Here is a 23,282-nt window from a genome sequence, read left to right on the forward strand (position 1 = left end):
GAGGAGTGGGGTGCAGTAACCAGGAGCAGTCTTTGGGAGACTTCTCTAGCTAGAGCTCTTTGGGTTCCACATCAAGAAAATGTTTATAGAAATGAAGGGAAGACTAAAGATTCCAATAAGAAGCAAATAGGTAGTATGCTAATCCAGTGTATGGAGGTAAGGAAAGGGTTACAAGTCAGAGATGGCTCAGATTCCTGTTAGAATGTGGTGGCACATGTCCATAATCCCAGCGCTCACTGGAGAGGCTAAGGCAGGAGGATCATGTTTTAGAACAGCCACGGATATAATGAGACCCTGACTCCAAAATAAAGTAAAAGTACCTCTGAAGTTAGGTAGGATGGGAGATTGGTATTATTAGTATTTTCAGAATTACTCTTCAGTTGGTCTCCTTTTTTTAAAAATCCCAAAATTTAATTTTTTATATAAATAAAAATTAAAATAATTATTTCATGTACCCTGACAGCAGGAAGATGCATTAGCACAACAGGCCTTCGAAGAGGCTCGAAGAAGAACTCGTGAATTTGAGGATAGAGACAGGTCTCACCGGGAGGAAATGGAGGTGAGAGTTTCACAGCTGCTGGCAGTAACTGGTTAGTACTTTCCCCAAACTCTCAGGATATGTTTGTGATATTTATGCATAATGTTTTTTTAATGATTTAATTTTGTCTTTTATTTTTAAAAGTTATATATTCTTGCTTGAATTTATTGTATGCAATTGCTGTAAAAATGTTTTAAGGTTGTGTATTGATTTCTCATTGATCTTCATAAAAAATTTACTATAACAAGGTATATTTTCTTTTAATTCATTGATTCAAATATCTTGTTCAGCCTCTTGCCTCCAATTTCTAAATACTGGGATTACAGTTGTGGATTACTTGTAAAAAGTGCCTCTTGTTAATACAGTTCATTATCAAAACATTATTTAAGACATTGCTAAAAATGCTCGGAGGCTAATACTATTTTCTATACTATTTATCTTGGTTTTGAAAATTACAGGGTAAGTTTCTTTGTTCATTTTCTCATAGTGCTGAGCATTTAACCTGAGTCCTGAGGAGGGCTAGGCAAGATGCTTTATCACGTAAGCCACATTGCTAGTCCATCATTTTGAAACAGAATAGACTTTGTCATTTGTGTAACCCTTTAGAGGACAGCTTAATATTTTCAAAATACTGTAAGAATGGAGGGGGGGGGGGAATCTCTAAGTTCAAGGTCAGCCTGGTCTACAAAGCAAGTTCCAGGAGATCTAGGGCTGTTATACAGAGAAACCCTGTTTTGAAAAAAACAAAACAAAAAAACAAAAAATAAAAAATAGTTTTAAAACAAGATGGACTAAGCAATTTGGGTTACCTGCAAACACCTAAAAGTCTAAGGGGCTTGGTGGCCCTCCTGTAACACTAGTAACTGAGGGACAAAGATGTATATAGGAAGGAAAGGAGGGCTAGAGGGATGGCTCAGCACTTAAGAGCACTGGTTATTCTTCCAGAGGACCTAGGTTCAATTTCCAGGACTCCCGTGACAGCTCACAACCATCTGTAACCCTGAGAGCATCAGGCACAAAAGTGATACACATCCATGGATGCAGAACACCCATACACATAATACATTTTTTTAAAGTCACTGTTATTACTTAAGGTAGTCAGACTTGTAAACACAAATTAAATGAATATTGCCAGGAAGATGAGGAGTGGCTGTTTTAATAGGTATGGAGTTTAAGTTTTGCAAGATAAAAATGTTCTAGACATTTGTTGCACATCAACATGAGTGTACTTAACACTACTGATGTTCATAAAAGTGGTTAAGATGCTATAAGTAATTTAACACAATTTAATTTTGTTTCTGTTTTTTCGAGATGAAAGTCTCACTGTGTATCTCTGGCTGTCAAGAACTCACTCTGTGATTCCTTTGTCGATGGGTTAGTTTACCTAAAGGACTGGCAGTAGATGAGTCAGTCTATCGCTAGAGATAAACACACCAATACAAATACACACACACACACACATGAATACTTGGGATTGTTTTGTTTTGTGTGTGTGTTTGAAGCTTTTACGATTCTTTTTGTTGTTGTTTTTGTTGAGACAGAGTGTATGTAGCCCTGGCTGGCCTCGAACTCAGAGGTCTGCCTGCCTCTGCCTCCTGAGTGCTGACATCAAAGGCATGTGCCACCACCGCCCAGCATACAGTTCTTGATTTTCTTACATTTCTTACCATTTTGCTTGTGAGATGTCCTTTTCTACCCATTCATCAAGGTGCAGCTTAAGTGATGTCAGACCCTCCTCGAGTGTTTCCACAGCACTTAATGACTTCCTCCCTTATTTTCTCTCCTGCCTCCCTCTTGCCTTGGACCACTTTTCATCCTCCTCTTGCCCCTCTTGTCTTACTTTCCCTTTTGTGGTACGTTTGCTGTGGGGTTTGTTTGTTTTTTTTAGACAGGGTCTCTTCTAGCACAAGCTAGATGAGTTCACGGTATAAAGAGAATCAGCTGAATTATTGATCCTCCTGACTCCAGCTCCTAAGTGCTAGGAGTAGAAGCATGTGCTGCCACTCCCAGCCACCTTCTTATTTCTGTTAAAGTATTTATTGAGCCAGATGTAGAAATAGCTATAAATCTGTATCTGTCCTTCCCTTCCTTGAGATCCCATAAAATGAAACTCTTATTCTTTATGTCCCCTGAGTTATCTACCACAATGTTTATACATTGTGTTTACTTAGAAAATGAGCCGGGTGGTTTTGGCGCACCCCATTAGTCCCAGCGCTTGGGAGGCAGAGGCAGGTGGTTCTCTCTGAGTTCAAGGCCATCCTGGTCTACAGAGTGAGTTCCAGGACAGCCAGGGCTGTTTCACAGAGAAACCCTGTCTCGAAAAATCAAGATTTAAATAAAAAAAAAAAAAAAAAAAAAGAATGAACAGTTCTATTCTACCTGTCTGAGAGCTGTGGACTTTGTTGTTGTTTTTGGTTTGGTTTGGTTTTCATCACGGTGTCTCTCGATGTAGTCCTGGCTGTCCTGGAACTCACTATATAGACCAAGCTGGCCTCAAACTCACAGAGATCTACTTGCACTACCTCTGCCTCCAGGGTCTAGGATTAAAGGTGTGCACCACCACCCCTGGCTTCTGCAAAGATTTTAATGAAGATACTTACTTAAATTTATTGATTTATGTTAATTGGTTAAATAGTAGCCTTTGTTGTGCTGGACTCTTCAGTAGACACATACCTTTGCACATCTTTCAATCTTGGCAGAAAGTGGGTGTAAAAACCAGTAATTGCAGTGTCTTACTTACCTTACATAAAAACAGTTCAAAAGAACACAGTGCAGTGCAGAAGAGAGGGCATTTAAGTTTCTGCTTGGGAACTTCACAGAATACACTTGGAGGGTTCAAAAGAAGAACGTGTTTGCCAGGTAGACAGACTGGGGACGGCTTTCCCGGCAGGAAGACTGTGCAGAGGAATGAATGAGTATTGGAGCTGGCCAAGACAGAGTGTGGTCAGTCTTTCTGCAGAAATAACTAAGAATTAATGGGACAGTTAGTTACTTAGGAAGCTTTCTTATATTTCTTGAGTTCAATTATTGTATAAAGTGTTTGTTTATGGCATGTCTCACTGTGTAGCCCTGGACTAGACCCTCTTGCCAGAGAATCTCCTAGTGCTGGGATTAAATGTATGCCACTGTGCCCAACACAAATTTTCTATTTTAAATAGTTTGGTATTTTTCCTAATTTACAGTGTTGCCACTTGAAAATATTTTGGTGTTTTTATGATGGGCTGTGCACAAAAGTAAAACCTGTTGACAGAGGTGTCAAATAATGTGTCATTCAGATAGAATATCCTGTTATCATCAGCAATTGAGAGCCTGGGCTTTGTAGTCAGGCCCAGTTCACATTCCTGTTCAGTCACTTGCCAGTCTCTCTCAAGCCCCAGTTTTATTACAGAAATTGTCACAATTCAATGAGAAACACTTATAAAACACTAATGTGGTACTCAGGCCACATGTGCCGACCGGAATAATAGCTCTAAAGTGCTTCCTTAGTGCTAAAAGCTCTGCTCGGTGTTGGCTCCAGTTAATTGAATTGTCTGGCTGATAGAGCATCCTTTTAGTTCTCTAAAGTGTATTTGGCACTAAAGCATTACAACCTAGAAGACAGAGAAAACGGTTAATTTTCATCAATGATTTAAGATCCACTAGTCCAGCAGTTCTCAACTGTTGGCCTCGACCCCTTTGAGGGTGGAAAGTCCTTTCATAGGGGTGGAATATCAGATATCCTGCTTATCAGATATTTAAATTATGATTAATAACAGCAAAATTACAGCTATGAAATAGCAATGAAAATAATTTTATGAGGAATTGTATTAAAGGGTCACTGCATTACGAAAGTTGAGAAAACCACTGCTCTAGTCCTTACAGCAATAATTTGAAGTATAGTTCGTTTTAGAGAGCTGTCATCTAAAAACAGTGGACTGGAGTCTGTCTCCAGAGTACACACTGACAACCGAGGAGGAGTTTATGGTCTGTGTGTCTTGCAGTACATTGTGTGTATTTTGCCCTTTTTCCCTGTCTTCTTGTCTTACCTATGAGTACTTCCCAATAGCTTGCTTTCTTGACTATTTACCTCTTTTAAAAAAACAACAGTAGCCACACGGTGGTGACGCACGCCTCTAATCCCAGCACTTGGGAGACAGAGGCAGGTAGATCTCTCTGAGTGTGAGGCCAGCCTAATCTACAAAAGTGAGTTCCAGGACAGCCAGGACTGTTACACAGAGAAACCTTGTCTTTAACACCCCTCCCCCCACAAAAAAAAAAAAACCTGAAGAAAGCATTTCCTCCCTATAATTTAAACATCTTTGGGGCTGGGTGTGGTTATCCACTCTGGAGGCAGAGGGACAGATAGATGGATCTCTGCAGTTTGAGGCCAACTTAATCCACATAGCATAATCATCTAACTCATTCTTATAACACTTTGTAAAAACAAAACTCACAGAAAAATTGGTATACTGTCTTTCAAATAGTTTGCTAGTATAATAAAAAGCAAGGAATTAAGCCATAGTCTTTTAACCCAGGCGTCTGCAGAAATATAGTCTAGCAATAGGAAATAAAGATGATTAAGCTGAAAAATAAAGTCTGCCTGGCGACATTAGAAATCATTTTCCCTGGAAAAGAAAGGCTGAGGCAGAAAAGAATAATATTGGTTCTAGTGGGTGGTCCTGGTGCCTGACTGGAAACGAGGGCCAGGGAACAGTGGTAACTCGTGGGTGGCACTGAGTAATGATCTTTGAAGCCTGAGGTTTTTGGCAGCAGTGCAGCTTAGGGGTGTCCACCACTGCTTGAATAACCTCTGAAATCTCTAGCCCTGCCATACTGAAGTCGTAATGATACTGCTCGTGAACATTTAATACTAAAGTTATCGTTCTGTTGGTTGGAAGCAGAACTTCAAGTGGTTGGTGGCTTAAGGCTTTTCAGTTTTCACTGTTGTCTTTATATGAAATTCCTTGCATAAGACTTCTTGTACATGCTTCCAGTTTGACACCTGTAAAATGTTGAGTTTTCTATCCATTATTCATGGTAGGATTTAACATTTCTTTTTTTGCTGCCGTTTGTTTTATTTGTTTGTTTTTTGAGACAGGGTTTCTCTGTGTAGCCCTGGCTGTCCTAAAATAAAACTCACTCTGTAGACCAGGCTGGCCTCGAACTCATAGAGATCCACCTGCTTCTGCCTCCTGGGTGCTGGGATTAAAGGTGTGTGCATCACAACTGCCTAGCTTTTTTCTGTCTTTTTAGGACAAGGCTTTCACTAGTACAGTATTTTGTCTACCTTTTAATTGACTTGGCAAATGATAAATGAACTGGCAAAAAGATTTATTTTAGTAGCCTTAACCAAATATCGTTAAATAATCTTAAAATAAAATGAGATACTAACAGTACACAATATTATGTCTAATAACTTATCCTATACGTAATTTTAAGATGAATATGTTTGTTTGAATGTGAGTAGTAGGTGACATAAGAAACTGAAACTGGAAACCAGGTATGAGGGATAGGTGGCAAAATGGATGGTATTGGGGCTGGAAAGATGGCTCAGTATTAAAGCGCAGATTGCTCTTGCAGAGGACCCAAATTCAGTTTCCAACAACCTCTAGCTCCTGGGTATCTGACATGTTCTGGCTTCCATGGATACCTGCACATACATGCATATACTCACACACAGACATATACCCATAAATAAGTCATAGGGAATCTGGAACGAGATGGCTCAGTGATTAAGAATGCTAACTGTTAGCCGGGCGGTGGTGGCGCACGCCTTTAATCCCAGCACTCGGGAGGCAGAGGCAGGCGGATCTCTGTGAGTTCGAGGCCAGCCTGGGCTACCGAGTGAGTTCCAGGAAAGGCGCAAAGCTACACAGAGAAACCCTGTCTCGAAAAAACCAAAAAAAAAAAAAAAAAAAAAAAGAATGCTAACTGTTCTTACAGAGTTTGATTCTCAGCACCCATGCTAGCTGCTCATGTCAACTGCCTCTTAACTCCAGAGCCATTGGGATCCCATGCCTCTGACCTCCCTGGGCACCTGCATTAATGTCCACAGACTCACACAAAGACACACAGATACACATAATTTAAAATAATTTTTTTCTAAATGGAAGGCTTAACTTTGACTATATATCTTTAGTACTTTATGAAACTGGTATCACATGCATCTGTTCCTTATTTAGGAAGGAAGAAAATTTGATTTTAGGGGCCTGGGGAGATGACTCAGCAGTTAAGAATGTTTACTGTTCCTGCAGAGGACTAGCATTTGGTTTTCAGTAGCTTCATTGGGAGTCAGAGGGCTCACACCATCTCTTAACTCCAGCTGCAGGGGGTCTGGCGCCACCTTTTGGCCTCCCGAGGAACCAACATGCATGTGTGTGTACAGACACACAGAACATAAATCAAAAGTAAATTTTTAAAAAATAGAAAAATTTCTCTTAGCATAAAACTAAATAATAAAAAACAGAAGATTATTTAATTTGTTATCTGTATGTACTGGCATATAGGCTTTCTTTGTTTTGTTTTACTGAGTGGGAGTAACACTGTGTTGCCCAAGTTGGTCTCAAACATTTGATCCTCTGCCTTAGCCTCCAAAATGCTGGCATTATAGGTATATTGCCATGATAGCCTGTGGTAAATAGGCTACTTTTAAAACAGTAAACACCTTTTTTCATTTGATACGGGTTGCATTGCACCCCAGTACATTGCTGAGTCAAAGCAAGAGTAGAGATTATTGGTCTTCCTCTGGGGTTCCTAGAGAGTGTTTTCAGGGAACCCAGAAGATATAGATTAATTGAGGACCTTTGGTGTGTAGAATGAGCATACTTTTCTATGACTTGCCATGACCAAGCAACTTACAAAAGAGAGTGTTTCATTGACCTTAAGGTTTCAAAGGCAGAACAAAGGCATAGCTACAGGAACCAGGAAGCAGAGAGAGCCAACTCAAAAATGGCAGGAGTCTTTTGAAACCTTAAAGCCTACCCCAGTGACATACTTTCTCCAGCAAGGCCATACCTAATCATCCCAGTTGTCAACTGGAGACCAGGTATTCAGACAGTAGTACCCTTTGGGGGACCATGCTCATTCAGATTACAACAGTTGGTAATAAACACCTGGTTTAAGCCAGTTCTGTCTCTAGTTGCTGTTTCACTGACAGTTCAAAAGTTGCTTGTTCTCCTTGTCCTTTAGTATCTGTGCTTTGAATGGAGGCTCATGGAATCTAGTATTTCGCTCGCAATGTGTCTGGGATGCCAGTTAAGTAGACTTACTCTAATTTTAGACTGAAACACAAAGATATTTTGCCAGACTTTTAGATTGTGGCTTTTTGGTGGTGGTGATGGTCAGTAAGTTCCCAAACAACCAAAAAAATTGAACTTTGCCTGGTTCTGCTGGCTATAGAGGTAGCAGTTTTCCAGGCTTTGCATAGTCTGGGAAGTGTTTTGGTAATAGATGAATTGAAAAAATGCCTCCTTTCTCTGTCTAGTAGCGGTTGATGTATTTTCTATTGCTAGAGACTGCTTTTTGTTTGATTGTCCTAACCTAAGCTAATAGAACACTATTAGCACTTAATTCAGCTACAAGGCAGTACAACAGTTTTTTTCTCTAGCATTGTCTAGAAAATGCTTTCTTCTGGTTAGATTATAAAAAGTGTTAGCAAAAAGCTACTTTAATATCATGGAATGGACTAATAATTACTGAATATTCTACCTCTTAAAGTTCAATTCTCAGCAAACCAGGAAAATTTTGATTGGAAACCACTTGGAAATCAAACAAGCAAAAACTTTATGTGGGTGTTTGTTTGTTTGTTTTTTGAGACAAGGTATATAACAGTCCTGGATATCCTGGAACTCACTCTGTAGACCAGGCTGGCCTCGAACTCACAGAAATCCACCTGCCTCTGCCTCCTGAATGCTAGGATTTAAGGCCTGTGCCACCACTGCCCAGTGCTTTATGTGTTTTTTTGGACTTGTGTTATGCATGATTTTGGAGCCTGTGTAGTCCAAGTAAAAAGAATATCTCAGCCTCTATGTATTTTAAATTCCTCAATGTTTGCATTAACAGCACATTTAACTTTGTACAAAATACTCATTTTTGTATAAGAAAAAAATCAGTGTCTGTATTTGCACACTATGGTGCAAATGTGGCCGTCAGAGGACAACTTGTAGGAATTGGTTCTCTGTTTGCACCATGTGGATCCCAGGGGTTGACCTCAGGCTTGTTGACAAGTGCCTTTCCCCATGGAGCCGTGTCTCTGGCCTAGTTTTCCCCTTTTAATGAGTTAGGGGGAAGTGCATCCAAGTCAGGAACTTAAAACTTCTGCTTTGTATCTGTGAGCCTTAGCAATAGGAAGAAATAGCAGTGGCTAGGGATAGTGTAATTAAATTTTTCTAGATTTACTTGCCCTATGAGTGTCTAGCCATCACTGATCCTTGGTTGCAGGCTTATCATCTGTATAATGAGAGTTAAGTCAGATCTCTTATACTTTTAGCCAAGTATCAAATATAAAGTGGGTATGAGAAGGATATTATTTATATATAGTACATACTCGGTGAATTATAGCTATTTTCAATTATTAAAGCGTTTTTCTATGAATAGTTTTCCACGTTTGTTTACTGACTAATTAAAAATAATAGCAGTCAACCAAAACCTTTGACTTACTTAACTAATAAACCCTGCTCTTGGCTGTTTCTCCAAGTCCTGACTAGTGACTACATTGTCACTCTTCTACATTCATCTTGCAGTGACCTCCTAGAAACTAGATCTGCTGTATTTCTGAATGATGTTGTACCAAAAAAGTTCTAGGAAGAATAGGTAGTAAGAGGTCTGTAATGAGATGTCTAGATTAATTTAAGAACAAACTTTGAACTTGATGCTAAGAGTGAGTTCAGGGAGGACTTCTTTGTCATTATCTAGTGTAGCTTACTACCCATGGAAGAGTTTCCTCTAAAACAGCCAACCTACATTAGAAATGGCCAAAATTAACTTAGGAGGCAGAGACAGGTGAGCTCCCTGTGAGTTTGAGGCCAGCCAGGTCTACATAGTGAGACCCTATTAACAAAAAGAAAGACCACCAAAGTTAGTAGCATAACTTCTCAGAGTCCTCTCTGTGGAAGCTAGTCACAGGAGCTAAGTCTGTTTCTGTCTCCTTCAGACAGCCTGTCCATCTTCCCTCCATCTCCCAGAGCTCTCACTCTTCTCTGTTCCAGCTCCTTGTTCTTGGTCCTACCATTCACTCCTGCACAGGGCCTTATCATGTCTCCTTAGTCCCTTTCTCACAGGTAAATAGAAACTCAGAGCACAAGCCAAGGAAGTTACTTTTCTTTACTCTTTGTTCTCCATGCTTTCTACTAAAACATGGGATGCTTTAGACAAGTGTCCCTCAGCTGTTGGTGACTGTCACCCATTTTAAATCATTCCATTATCATTAATAAAATTTGAAAATAAGCCAGGCCGTGGTGGCACACGCCTTTAATCCCAGCATTCGGGAGGCAGGTGGATCTCTGTGAATTTGAGGCCAGCATGGTCTACACAGAGAGAGTTAGGACAGCTAGGGCTATACAGAGAAACCCTGTCACCAAAAAAACAAACAAAAAAGTGCAACTTATAACATATTTAAGTATCTTTATAACAGTATTTAACAATTAAGAAACAATAATTATAAACACTGAGCATTTCAAGGTTTACTAAAGAATGAACATCCTATTTAAATTACCTATGACAAATTACTTAATAGAAAATATCTATCAGGGCTAGAGAGATGGCTCAGGTTAAGAGCACTGGCTGCTCTTCTTAAGAGGTCCTGAGTTCAATTCCCAGCATCCACGTGGTAGCTCACAACCATCTATAATGAGATCTGGTGCCCTCTTCCGGCATCCAAGCATACATTCAGGCAGAACACTGTACATAATAAATAAATAGAGATTTACTTTTAAAAAAAGAAAAGAAAAGAAAACATCTATCAAGTAAAATATCATGTATGACACTCTGGCAATATATAATATGGTGCCCCTTTCGGCCATGTACAACTTTAAAAATAAATATTTACTTTTTATTATATTTAATATTGTATATGTGTGGATGTTGTACGTGCAGGTGCTTATGAAAGCCAGGAGAGGGAGTCAGATCTCCTGAAGATAGAGTTACAGATGGTGTGAGCTGCCTGGCATGGGTCTTAGGCCTTGAACACAGTCATCTGGAAGAGCAATAAACATGGATCACTAAGCTCAGGTAGTCAGGCTTGGCAGAAAGTGCCTTTAATCATTGAGACATCTCACTAGCCTCCCCACATGGCAGTATTCTCTAGAATCTTGCACAGATTTTAATGTACTTTAAAGCTTTTTCAATCCTTCCAAATGTTGGCTAAGTACAAACATCTATTTATAACCAGAACCTGGTTCCTTCAATGTAAGTTTTCCATTGTTAGATAATGGCAACACCATTTTGCCAGTAGTTTAGGCAGAAAACCTTGGGTTACCTTTAACGTGTCTTTTCCCCCATACCCAGTAACAAATTCTGATGGTTCATCTTTAAAGATGTTGTTAATTTGAACACTTCTATCTCTGTCACTTTCTGTCTAGACCAAGCCACCATGTTTCACTTCCACTTTCTTCTTAGTTAATTCTGTTATATGTCAGCAATTGGGACTAATTACAATTACCTCTGTGATTTATTTAGCTTAATTTTCTGGAATTGTGTACTAAAGCATCAACTAATTTTTCTATCATCTATGTCATTTTTTAAAACAAATTTAACAGAGGCTGGAGAGATGACTTAGAGGTTAAGAGCATTGGCTGCTCTTCCAGAGGAATTGAGTTCAATTCCCAGCACCCACATGGCAGCTTTCAACTGATTTTAACTCCCATTCCAGGGGATCTGACACCTTCACACAGACATACGTGCAGGCAAAAAACACCAGTGCACATAAAAGAAAAATAAATTATTAAAAAAAAAAACCAAACTTAACAAAAAACTACATTTAACTGGAGATCTTACTTAGACTGAGCATAATGACACACAGAATTAGATTCTAGTACCTGGAAGGCTAAAGCAGGAAGGTCAAGATTATAAGGCCAGTCACCTGAGCAAAAGAGATCTTGTTTCAAAAACAGTTATTAGAGAAAGAACATTCCTGACCTTCCAAATAAAGGCTCAAGTCTCTGTGTGTCTGCAGAATTGACTGGTCTTTACAGCACACTTAACATTGATTATGTGTGGGGTATAAATTGGTTTTCTGGTGCATGGGCACCTTCTAAGTTTTTAATCTCAGCTTGAGTATTCTAACTGAAAAAGGGTATGCTAAACTGAGCTGTGAGAAGTCGGCTGACAAAGCCAGGGCCCTGTGCACACTAAGAATGCATTCTACAAATGGGCCACAATCAGCCCTAAGGTAGGTTTATAACCAGCATCAAAGCCAGGGCCCTGTGCACACTAAGAATGCATTCTACAAATGGGCCACAATCAGCCCTAAGGTAGGTTTATAACCAGCCCTAAGGTTGGGTTGCGTTAGACAATCCAGAGCTACATCATCAATTAAGAACAGTGTTTCTACAACTGCCTGGTGTAATGGCATCTAGAAGCAGGGCAGGCAGTTCTGGGGCCAGTCTGGGCTACCTAGCAAGTTCCAGGACAACCAGGAGACACTGTGCCCAAAAAAAAAAAAAAACCAAAAAAGGAAACAACCCAAAAGCCAAATTAACCACAACAAAAAGACAATTTGCCTTATTTACCTCTAAACAAAATAAAATTTAGCAATAACTCCTCTAGCAGATGTATTTAAGCCATTTTTGTCAGCCGACTTCTCACAGCTCAGTTTAGCATACCCTTTTTCAGTTAGAATACTCAAGCTGAGATTAAAAACTTAGAAGGTGCCCATGCACCAGAAAACCAATTTATACCCCACACATAATCAATGTTAAGTGTGCTGTAAAGACCAGTCAATTCTGCAGACACACAGAGACTGATTTAGGAATCTGGTCCCAGTCAATAAAGATCAGAAAGGGGCTGAGCAATGAAGAAACACTAAGGAAAATCAATCCGAATTATATATTTATAAATCACTAACCTACCAATACAGTACTTTGTGAACAGTATAATCTTTGGATTTGATCGGGTTTTTTGTTGTTGTTGTTTCTCCCCCACACACACACAGGTTTTCTCTATATACCCCTGGCTGTCCTTGAACTCGCCTGCCTCTGCCTTCTGAGTGCTGGGATTAAAGGCGTGTGCCACCACTGCCCAACAAATGGCACTCTTTTTAATTTTATTTATTTCATTTCTTGAGATTTCTAGTTAAAATTCATTTAGCAGAAATTAAATTCATTGTCTTGTTTTTCAGTTAATTAGTAAACAATGCATATATATTTCTGTGACTCGGTTTCTTTTTTTTCTTTAGTTTTTAGTTTTTTGAGATGGGGTTTCTCTGTATAACAGCCCTGGCTGTCCTCAATCACAGATATCCCTGCCTCTTCTAGAGTACTGGGATTAAAAGTGTACACCACCACGTCCAGCCACTCAATTTCTCTATAGAATTGGGAAAAATAATGGTACCTATTGTAGGTTGTTGGTAACTATTTAGTTCATTCTTGAAGAGTACTTAAGACAATGCCTAGCATATAATTGTTGCTTATTAAGTGTCAGTTATTACTAAAAGGGAAAGTTTGCTTCTAAGATGATTAGTGTATATTAGTGTAGTAAAGTTAAGCCTCTGATTCTAAAAATTAAACCATAGATTTTTTTCTTTTATATGTAGTATATACTTACAATATCCTTTTGAATATAAAATAATTATTATTGAGTATTATAAAATGATCATATATAGTTTTAATTGTATGACCATTTCTTATGTAACACTGTGTCTGAATATCTTATATATGTATCATTTAAGTTTTCAAATTACATTCTTGACTTTATATTATAATTTTGTCATTGCAGGCAAGAAGACAACAAGACCCTAGTCCTGGTTCCAATTTAGGTGGTGGTGATGATCTCAAGCTTCGTTAATATGTGCGGCCCATCTCTACATACACACTGCTTCTAGTTGGTATAAATAACTCATTGTGCGACCAGAAACTGTGATAACTGGAGGTACTACAGTCTATTTTGTGACCTGAGGCAGTAAAAGGCATCATCAGCTGCCATGGTTTTGCACTATAATACCTGCATTTCTGATTTTTAAAACATGTAGCCAGTAATAATTTGGAATTTTTTTCTATGCAAGCTTATATTGTTGGCATTATTTTAGTTGGGTTGAAAGTCTCTACTTTCTCCATTTTAATTTTAAAAAAGCTCATGTCATTAAAAAACAAGATAAGAAATTGAAATTTGTATCAGGGTTTTCTTCAGCAATTGCTTAAAATTATTTTGTACTTTCAGACAAGTTGGTTCTACAGCTTTCCTTCTAGATAAGCATTCTTTGTTTGTGTTTGTTTTCTCCATATCATTTTGTGTTTTTTGTATTCTGCATTATTCTAAAAATGAAGATGTGTTTGCATTTTTTACAAGCTAAAAACCTAGCAGCATAGAGCTGTCTGCCACAGCCTCCTAAAACAAAAGTTTACAGTTGTTAAAGTAACAGTATCCTTTTAAATACTAATACCCTTTCTTACCCTTTTAAACATAAAATTTTTAAATTAGTATTTTTATTTGTCTCAGATCTGTTTCAGGTTGTAATCTATAATTATGAGTTTGGGTAGAGGTGTATTCTCCCTAGTCTATAACGTTCTACAGAAATGCCCAAAGAAGTCACAGACTGGCTTCTGTTTTATTCAGGGATTTTTTTTTTTTTTTTTTAAGTCAATCAGAAAAGGGATACTGGAACTTCTTGTATGTAACAGCATATTAAACTGGAGGCAGTGATGAATCAGCTACAAAGGTAAATTGTATTAAAATCATGTTTAAGATAGCTGCTTTCATGTGTATTTTGTATTGCATGCTTTTGTAGAAATAATACTGGGTGATGAAGATTAGTCTTAGAAAATGTTCAACTGTGCAGAAGATACATTTTCTTCCATTAATTCTGGGCAAAACATTCACAGTTATATATGATGGTATTTTGCAAAAGGACTTAATAGTGCATTTTGAGATGAATTGGTGTAACAATATTTTTTAAATAGGCTTAGTGTCAAATTGCAATTTTTTTAAATATAAAACTGGAAAAAAGTGCTAAGTCATTTGGCACATGCTTACAGATACTTTTCTTGGTCATATTCATTAAATGTTACTACATTTCTGAATTTTTGCAAAAATGTATTTTATCATAAAATGGCATTATTTTAGAGAATTTTAAAAACTGACATGGTCAATTCAGAAAAGTCTGAATAAGGTCATTGCATTTAAAAAGCATATAAAGATACTTGATTGTGGAGGTGTGTCTTTCATTGTATATAAGTCTTATAATTCATAAACAAATACCCTGTATCTCAAAATAAAAATATTTGTTATATATTTGAAGTTGTGCATGGTAAGGATTGTGTTTTAATTATTATAAACAATGTGTTACAAAAGATCATGCTGGCTTTGTATAAACTAAGTACTATGAATGAATTTGGTTGGTATTTGGTGTTGTACAGCTCACGTGTTTACACTCTCAGTGCCCTAATTCCTCTGGGGGAATTATCTTTTTAAAGTGATCCTTACAGGGGTGTTTTAAGGTTACTTTAATCACACAGCTCCTTCGTTTTGACCTCTGCACTTAATTTTATTTTTTAAAATAACATGTTGGTGGTACATTTTCTCTGCTTTTAGCCAAGAGCTTTCAGTCCACCAGTAAATAAGATCACATGGTATTAAATTTTGTTGTTGCCATCTTTCTGTAAATAGTGAATTTTTTTTTTTTATTAGCTTGGCACTGCTTCTGTCTGTCTTAATGCTGGCATTAAGATCATAAACCCCTTTTCTCCGGTAGTGCAGGCTTTGAAAATTACTTTAAGTTATTGATGCAATTTCATATTTTTTCATAATCTATATTTAAAATTACATCATTGCATCATCGTTTCTAAATTCCTCTCCATTAAAACTTGCCTTAAGCTACCAGGTTGCTTTTACCATTAGCTTTACTGTATATTTGTATGTTTAATTTAGTTTCACATTAAAATTTTGTGTAGTGAAAACAAAGTCTTGGCTGTTTATTGATATAATGTGATAATTTCTATCCTTCAAGCTACAATTCTTATGATCCAATTAATTTATTTTTTTAAGGAAAGCAACAACAGTGCCATCTAGTGGTCATATCTTCTAGTTCGAGAGACCTCCCTTTAAATCACAATGTACAATAATTTTCCAGTGTATGATGTGGTTTTCAAAAAGTCTGATGGAAGTAGAGTGGGAAGTGGGAGCAAGAAGATCAGAAATTCAAGGTCATCCTTGGCTACTACAGAGTTCAAGGCCTGGGCTGTATAGTCTCAATAAACCAAAATGGACTGGAGAGATGACTCAGGTTAAGAGCCATTGCTGCTTTAAGTTTGATTTCTAGCACCCAGAGTAGTCAACTCACATTCGTCTCAGAAAAGGGATCCAGTCCCTTTTCTGGCCTCCATGAACACAGTATACATGTGCATGAGCAAGTACACGCAGATACTTATTATCTAAAATTAAAAAAAAAAAACATTTCTTTTTTTAAAAAAGGGGGGGGGGTGAGAGATGGTTTAGTGGTTAAGGTTACTGGCTATTCTTGTTCAGTTCCCAGCACCTACATGGCAACTCTATGACTCCAGTTCCAGGGAATCTAATACCCTCATGTAGCCTCCTTAGACACTAGACACCAATGTGGCACGTAGACATACATGTAGACAAAACACCCACAAATATAATAACTGAGGATCACCATGGATTTATACTATAGAATGAGACCAGATCTTGGGACAACCCCTGGCCCCAGCAACAACAAAATTTCATAGGTTTATCCATATTCTGAGGTGTGACCATAAAAGAATGACCTCTCGACAAAATAAACAAACATACATCCAAATTAGTACCGTTTTCCAGGCTAGTTTTAGAAATAATACATATTAGTATGTGGATATTAAATCCAACATTCCTAGAGCAGGTCTATTTACACCAGAAAATTAAGCTTTTTACTTTAGGAGCATTCCATAAGTTTTATCTATAATGAACATAGTTACAAATTTGCTCACTACCAGATTTCATACAAATGACAAAAACACCTTAAATACTGAATTGGCACCATTAAGGAGTTTTGGGCCAGCATCAGGAAGACTAAAGCAAGAGGATTATGAATTCAAGGCCAGTCTGGGCTACATAATGAGACCCTATTGAGGTGGGAGGGGGGACATAAAACAATTTTAAATGCTGACTATAAGCAAGGGCGTGGTGGACAGGGCCAGACCACTCCGTGATAGAAAGAAAAGTTTATTGGGGATCAAACTGCCAAGGCTGTCTCAGGTGTGGGGACAGAAGAGCAAAATGGGGAAAGCAAGCAGATTTTGGTGTGTTGGGGGGCGGCCAGTCTTTGAGCTGTTTGAGGATTGACCAGCATTAGATGCCCTTGCCTGGGGCAGTTGATCTTTGGGGCAGGACCAAGAGAGGTTTCCCCTCTTTTAAAGGAGGCTCCTCATAAACCCAGAGTTTACTGGCCGGTGGTAATTTAATCCTTTAATTACGCCTTTAATCCCAGCACTCGGGAGACAGAGCCAGGGGAATCTCTGTGAGTTCCAGGCCAGCCTGGTCTACAGAGCAAGATCCAGGACAGGCTCCAGAACTACACAGAGAAACCCTGTCTCGAAAAACAAAACAAACCAACCCAGAGTTCATACCTTTGTTTACCCAGTAACAATCCTGTGTAAGCCAAGCCTCCAGCACTGCTGTGTGTGTGTGTGGGGGGGGGGGGGGGTCCTTTGGACCTAACATAGTTACCAGGAAATTTTATATTTTATTTTATATATTTGGTTTTGAGCCTACCCTCTAACGGCTGAGCCATCTCTCCAGCACACTACCAGGAAATTTTAAATTGCTTATATTGCTGTCATCAGTATCAAGAATTATAAAATGGAAATTTTAATAACGAATGTTGAAGCCATACTATTGGGCTTTTAAATTAAACCAAAATATATTGGCCGGAAAGATAGCTCAGCAGTTAAAAGCACTTGTTGCTCTTGCAGGGGCCAAGGTTTGGTTCCCAGCATCTACATGGTGTCTCAACAACCATCTCTAACTCCAGTTGCAGGAAATACAACATCATTTTCTGAACTCCATGGGCACCAGGTATGCACATACATACATGCAAGCAAGACAGTTATACACATAAAATAAACTTTAAAAAAAACTATTAATCATTTAGGATAACTTGGGAGATATAATAAATAGAAATTGAGTGCCCTAAATAGACATCATCTCTGCCCTCAAGAAACCTAGTCTATCCTCAAAGCAGTAGCAGCCTTTAAATTCTCTAGGAAGCATTGACAGTTCGGTGTATCTGTTCTGAATAATCAGAATAGCCTAACCCGAGGAGACATCTGACATCAACCGGAGAAAATACTGAGAGTGCAGGTAGCCAGCTAGTGAGTAGCTTAGCAAGCTTGAAAGAACATCAAATAAGGCCTACAGCATAGATTTGGAAGGGGCTGCAGAGGCCTGGGTGAGATACAAGCAGTTCTGGGCTGATTGTGTCAACTACCTAGAAGACGTTTGGACTGCTGCTTAGGAGAGGACAGGAGGTCACTGCAGTTGGGAGGTTTGTAGGATGAGTGCTTGAGAAACTTCCTTCGTTGACTGAAAAGATGAAGGCCAGAAACATTTGTTCTCCTTAGTCGTAGGGTAACCAGGTGGGTATGAAAACTTAGAGCTAAGGGGGAAAGTGCATTGTGTTGATCTTAAGACATACCAAAAAATGGGGTTGGGGAGATGGCTCAGTGGTTAAGATCTAGTTTTTTAAAAGCTAACAGCTTGAAATTTTTGAGCTAAATATCAGTGGTATGCCTAGCCTTACAGAGCAGAATTGAACACTGTTCGCTATTGAGACGGAACAAGAAAGGAGGTGGTATCATAAAAAAGGGATTTGGAAATGCTTTAAGTGGACACTATCTGTTTTTATTGGACCAAGGTAATCGCAGTGTTTCAGGGCTCCCACCAGAGAAGACCATTCAGCTGGTGACCACACCTGGGTGTTCTGAACCCAAATGCAGCCATGAGCCTTTCCTGGAGTCCATATTTAAGCAAGAAAACCACATTCTGGCTGGAAAGTCCCCAAGATTCCTTTCCCACAACTGCAAGCAGATAGTCACAAAAGGCAAAATATTCAATTAGCAAAAAGAGGGAGGTCGGGCAAGCTTTCAAAGAGCCCTCATCCTTGAGTTGTTTTTCCTCCAGGGATTTTTTGTTTTTGTTTTTCGAGACAGGGTTTCTCTGTGTAGCTTTGCGCCTTTCCTAGAACTCGCTTCGTAGACCAGGCTAGCCTCGAACTCATAGAGATCTGCCTGCCTCTGCCTCCCGAGTGCTGGGATTAAAGGCCTGCCCCACCACCGCCCCGCTCAGGGATTGTTTTTTTAAGTTCCCCCTTATAGTTACTGGCACTTTCCTCATCAAGACAAAATTCATCTAAGGTACCAAAATGGAGTTACAGTCAACTTTATAGCCCTTGTCATAGCAGCAACACTCACCTTCCTAAATGAGGGGATTGCAGTCCTAATTTTCCCCTAGAAGAATCAGGATGTTTGTGGATAACTCTAATAACTACTACATGTCACTCTCAATTATTAAATACTTTGGGCTGGGAGTGTAACTATTACATTTGTCTAGCATGCACATGACTCTGGGTTGGATCCCGAGCACTATCATGAAAAAGAAAAAAAGGGTCAGGTGGTGGTGGTGTATGTCTTGAATCCCTGCCCTCTAGAGGCAGAGGCAGACAGATGTCTTGAGTTCAAGATCAGCCTGGTCTACAGTTCTAGTTCCAGGACAGCCAGCGATACCCAGAGAAACCCTATCTCAAAAAAACAGAAAAAAGGGAAGTAACTGTTATTGGTCCATAACTGAAATGTCATTGAAGGCCCTTAGACTCCTTTGTCTTTTAAGCCCATCAACATCTTGCTTTCAAAGTTATCACATTATTTTTACCGGCAAGATTGGTGTACACTGACAGCTCCTCCCAGCTCCTTTCCTAAATGACTCTCTATTCAGCATCTACCTCAGTTAGAAAATGGAATGTTTATTCTGTTGTTTATTCTTTCAAGATTTATTTTGTGTATATGTGTGTGTGGTGTATGATGTGTGCCTGAGAAGGCCTGAGAGGACATCAAATTCCCTGGAGCTGGAGTGATTGTGAGGGGCCAGGCATGAGTGCTGGGAACTGAACTTGGGTCATCTCTCCATCCCAGAGTTGACTCCCCCTCTTCTCTTACATGCAATCTGTAATTCCTGCCAATTCTATCATGTAATTTTGAAGTTATATACAAAGTGTTTTCATACAAGCCAGACACTTAGAAAGGTGCAGACCCACCAACAGGTCTGTGAGGTAGGTATGGGTTGGTTTGTTTGGGGGCTTTGTTTTTGTTTTGAGACAGGGTCTCAAGGTAACCTTAGATTTCCTGAAATCCACTATATAGACCAGGCTGGCCTAGAATTCACTACTTCTGCTTCTGGGAAGAGCTTTTTTGCTATTCAAAGCTTTTTTTTTTTTTTTTTGTAAACAAAACAAGTTTATTCTTGCACACAGGCTACCTCCCCCTAAGGCAGGTTTCGAGAGGTCAGCATTAGATGTGAGGAAATGTTTTTTATACAACTCAGGGATAGGGGTTTCCAAATGGGAGATGTGGCGGGCAAAATAGGCAGGGTTACAGGATGCAGAATATAAGCATGAAACGTAATAACAAATTAATCTTAATGACCTTCTGAAACAGACCCGGTTGCAAGGTGGGCATAACCAAAGCTTCTTTTATTCATGACAACTTGAGCGGGTCACATTTAAATAAGCAGATAACATCCTCTATTCTCAGAAATCACTATCCCAACTGAGAGTTTCCTCGAAGTTGCTTCAATATTCCTGGTTTTGTGGTTTATTCAGACTTTAAAAATCATTTTCACGCTCCTTCCCCCCCCCTCTCTCCTTCCGTTCTCTTCCCTCCGCGAGGTCTCCTTGTTTCTCTGTTTCTCTTTCTCCCTCTCTCCCAGTAAAGCTCTAGAAAGATTAAAAAAAAAATCATTTTCACTAAAAATCCTTTTCACTTTAGAGGCATGGGGCTTTTAATCTTTGTCTTGCTTCTCCCGAGACCCCGCCCAGCCAGCTGCATCTCAATTCAGGCCCCATACACTTTCCCCTCACAATAAATAAAATCAACTGTTTTTTGCTAGTTTAACCATTCCCAGTCTGGTTTGGATTAGACTTTTTGTTTTTGTTTGTTTGTTTGACAAGATCTCCTGTGTCTCAAACTGGCCTTGAACTCTGTAGGACAGCATGACCTTGAACTTTCTTACAGCCCAACTGCTGGGATTTCTGGCAGGCACAAACCACCACACCCACCCTTTAAACATAACATAACTAATTACACATGTCGGTGTTTATTCAGTCACTTCCCCACTGGACATCCCAGTGACCCAGTTGTTTTGGCATGCAACGATGCTACTCAAAGACATCCTACTGTTTTTGTTTTGTCTAATGCCCATAGCAATGGCTTCTTTTTATTTTATTATTATTATTTTTTTTTTTTTTTGGTTTTTCAAGACAAGATTTCTCCGTGTAGTTTTGGTGCCTGTCCTGGCTCTCGCTCTGTAGATCAGGCTGGCCTCGAACTCACAGAGATCTGCCTGCCTCTGCCTCCACCTCCTGAGTGCTGGGATTAAAGCCGTGCGCCACCACAGCTCGAATTAAATTTTAATGAAACATCCTGTGTGCTCCTGTGTAGCCAGTTTGAGTATTTAGTCTGTCACTTCCCTGCTACATATTATCTGCTAAAGACTATCTCTGGGGAACAATAATGGAAATTGAGCTCAGCAGCCTAGGATGATCAAGGAACCTTGGATAAACTCTTTACCCTCCTTGAGCCCCATTTATTCCTCTAAAATGAGACTGGGGGTGCGAAGTCTCGTCATCAAGAGGCTTCAGCTGCCTTTAATTTTAGGTTACCCTAGAGCAGGCAGGCCCAAAGTTAGGGCTAAATACAACTAGAGGCCCTCTTCCATCACGGGAAACAAGCACAGAATGCTTAAGGGTATGGGCAGAACCATAAAGCGTTATCAAGCAGCAAAGCTGATCCCAGGCGGAGGTGCTGGAGGCAGTCTCTGTCCTTAGAATGCACGCTCCGGGCTGAGCACTTCGAGTGAGACCTGGCTTGGAAGCCTTCACCCTGCTACTCTTTCCTCTCGCCCTACCCCTTACCCACACACTCGCACATCATCAGCTAGGAGGTGGGTCCTGCTCAGAGACAACTAGGTCCGAGTGAGCGTCCATTTCTGCACAGCTACAGGTAGTTGCAGCCAGCGTCAGTCCTATGACAAGCGAGATGATTGTGGGGGCGCCCGCAGGCCGTGAGTCTCTGGGACTGGGTCCTTCCTGTCCCTTTTGGTCCTAGCGCACATTAATGGGACAGGTGTGTAGACGGCAGCCAGCTTCATTCTTGTGTGATGTGTTGTGGGCGTTGTTCCTTTCCTTGTGTAGGCATGTATGGAGTGCTGTGCAGTTTGTACGGCCTTTACCTTCTAAAGCCGCCGGTCTTCCTGCTTTTCGCGGCCGCCCCTTCGCCGGTCAAGCCTCTGATAGAGTTTGCGCGTGCGCGACTCCTCCTCAGGCTCCGCCCCCTAGGTTTGAGCTCCGCCTTTGCCACGCTTTACGGCCCGGCACGCCGCTTTTGCTGCAGTTGCTCCGGGCGCTGCTGCTGCTATTGCCGCTCCAGCCGCGGCTGCTGCCCGGGAGGTGAAGGGAGGTGAAGTGTGTTGTTGTGTCTGTGCTGCCGCCGCCGCCCGGAACGGAGTGGAGAGCCGAACGTCCGCGGGCTGGCGAGAGCGGCGAGTCAGCAGCTCCGTGGTTTCCTCAGGCCGGGTCCTGTCTGCGCTGCCGCAGGGAGGCCGCCCGGCCCAGCGAACCGAGCCAATGCTGGACCTGGAGGTGGTGCCTGAACGCTCTCTGGGGAACGAGCAATGGGAGTTCACGCTCGGTGAGTGTGGGATCCTTTCAAGACCCTATTTACTGGCCCCTGCTTCTCTCTGGCCCCTTCCGCTGCTGGGCTCTGCCCCAGGTGCCGCTGCGTCCGCGGCTCTCCGCCTTTTCGTACCCTCTGGTCTTTTGGTTCCAGGCTTTAGATACCCGCTCCTCCCATCTGTCACAGGATAAGCGATGCCCTCGCCTGGGGCTCCAGCAGGGTCCTTCTTAGGAGCTGTAGTACTAGTAATTATAATAATAGCCGATACACTCCAAATACTTAGTGAGAAGGCCCTGCTCTTTTGAATTTATCTCTATTAACCGTCCCTAAGATCTGAGGATCGATACTATTGTTATGCCCATTTTGCAGACTATGGGCAACCCTCTGGTCACTGATCTGTCTTCCTTTGGTTTTAGAAAGAAGCAGAGGGATCGGGAGGACATGGGTTACTTTTTTCAGAAGGAAAACCTAAGTTCAAATCTCATCCTAAGATGGTGCGGGAAGTTGAACTTGCTTTGTTAAAGGAACTTCTGAATTGTTTTCTTCTTCTCTTTTGAAATGTAGCCTTAGCGTGTGATGTCGTAATACTAGATGCCAGAGTTAAAAGTTGAGTGAAGTGGAAATTACACATAGCTTTGTAGACAGTTCAGTTTGGTCACTTTTGGGTTAGTTGACCTTTT

At 40.3% G+C, this 23,282-nt stretch overlaps 2 protein-coding genes and 1 long non-coding RNA gene across 6 annotated transcripts in view; 2 read left to right on the plus strand and 1 right to left on the minus strand.

The window, feature by feature from the left end:
• Cbfb (core-binding factor subunit beta) overlaps nucleotides 1-14,965 on the plus strand; it is a 46,751-nt gene extending 31,786 nt beyond the window's left edge. For 3 of the 4 annotated variants that reach the window (XM_042277534.2, XM_006986775.4, XM_076572046.1), the window contains 2 exons: nucleotides 464-559; nucleotides 13,448-14,965. In XM_042277534.2, the coding sequence (XP_042133468.1) occupies nucleotides 464-559; nucleotides 13,448-13,516 (165 nt within the window). In that variant the 3' untranslated portion in view covers nucleotides 13,517-14,965. Of the gene's footprint in view, nucleotides 1-463; nucleotides 591-13,447 lie in introns of all 4 variants that reach the window. The other variant, XM_006986776.4, reaches the window with a different exon arrangement.
• A 5,167-nt stretch (nucleotides 14,966-20,132) lies between these two features.
• Nucleotides 20,133-22,296, minus strand: LOC121829394 (uncharacterized). The gene is made up of 2 exons (XR_013051280.1): nucleotides 22,160-22,296; nucleotides 20,133-20,645 (listed from the first exon to the last, which is right to left on the minus strand). It is a non-coding gene; the product is annotated as an uncharacterized LOC121829394 (long non-coding RNA).
• A 6-nt stretch (nucleotides 22,297-22,302) lies between these two features.
• The window catches only part of Phaf1 (phagophore assembly factor 1), a 30,468-nt gene continuing 29,488 nt past the window's right edge, over nucleotides 22,303-23,282 (plus strand). The window contains exon 1 of the mRNA XM_006986779.4: nucleotides 22,303-22,617. Coding sequence (XP_006986841.1) covers nucleotides 22,554-22,617 — 64 coding nt within the window. The 5' untranslated portion in view covers nucleotides 22,303-22,553. The remainder of the gene's footprint in view (nucleotides 22,618-23,282) is intronic.

This window comes from Peromyscus maniculatus, chromosome 5 (genome assembly GCF_049852395.1).
Source record: "Peromyscus maniculatus bairdii isolate BWxNUB_F1_BW_parent chromosome 5, HU_Pman_BW_mat_3.1, whole genome shotgun sequence".
In the NCBI taxonomy this organism is placed as follows: domain Eukaryota; kingdom Metazoa; phylum Chordata; class Mammalia; order Rodentia; family Cricetidae; genus Peromyscus; species Peromyscus maniculatus.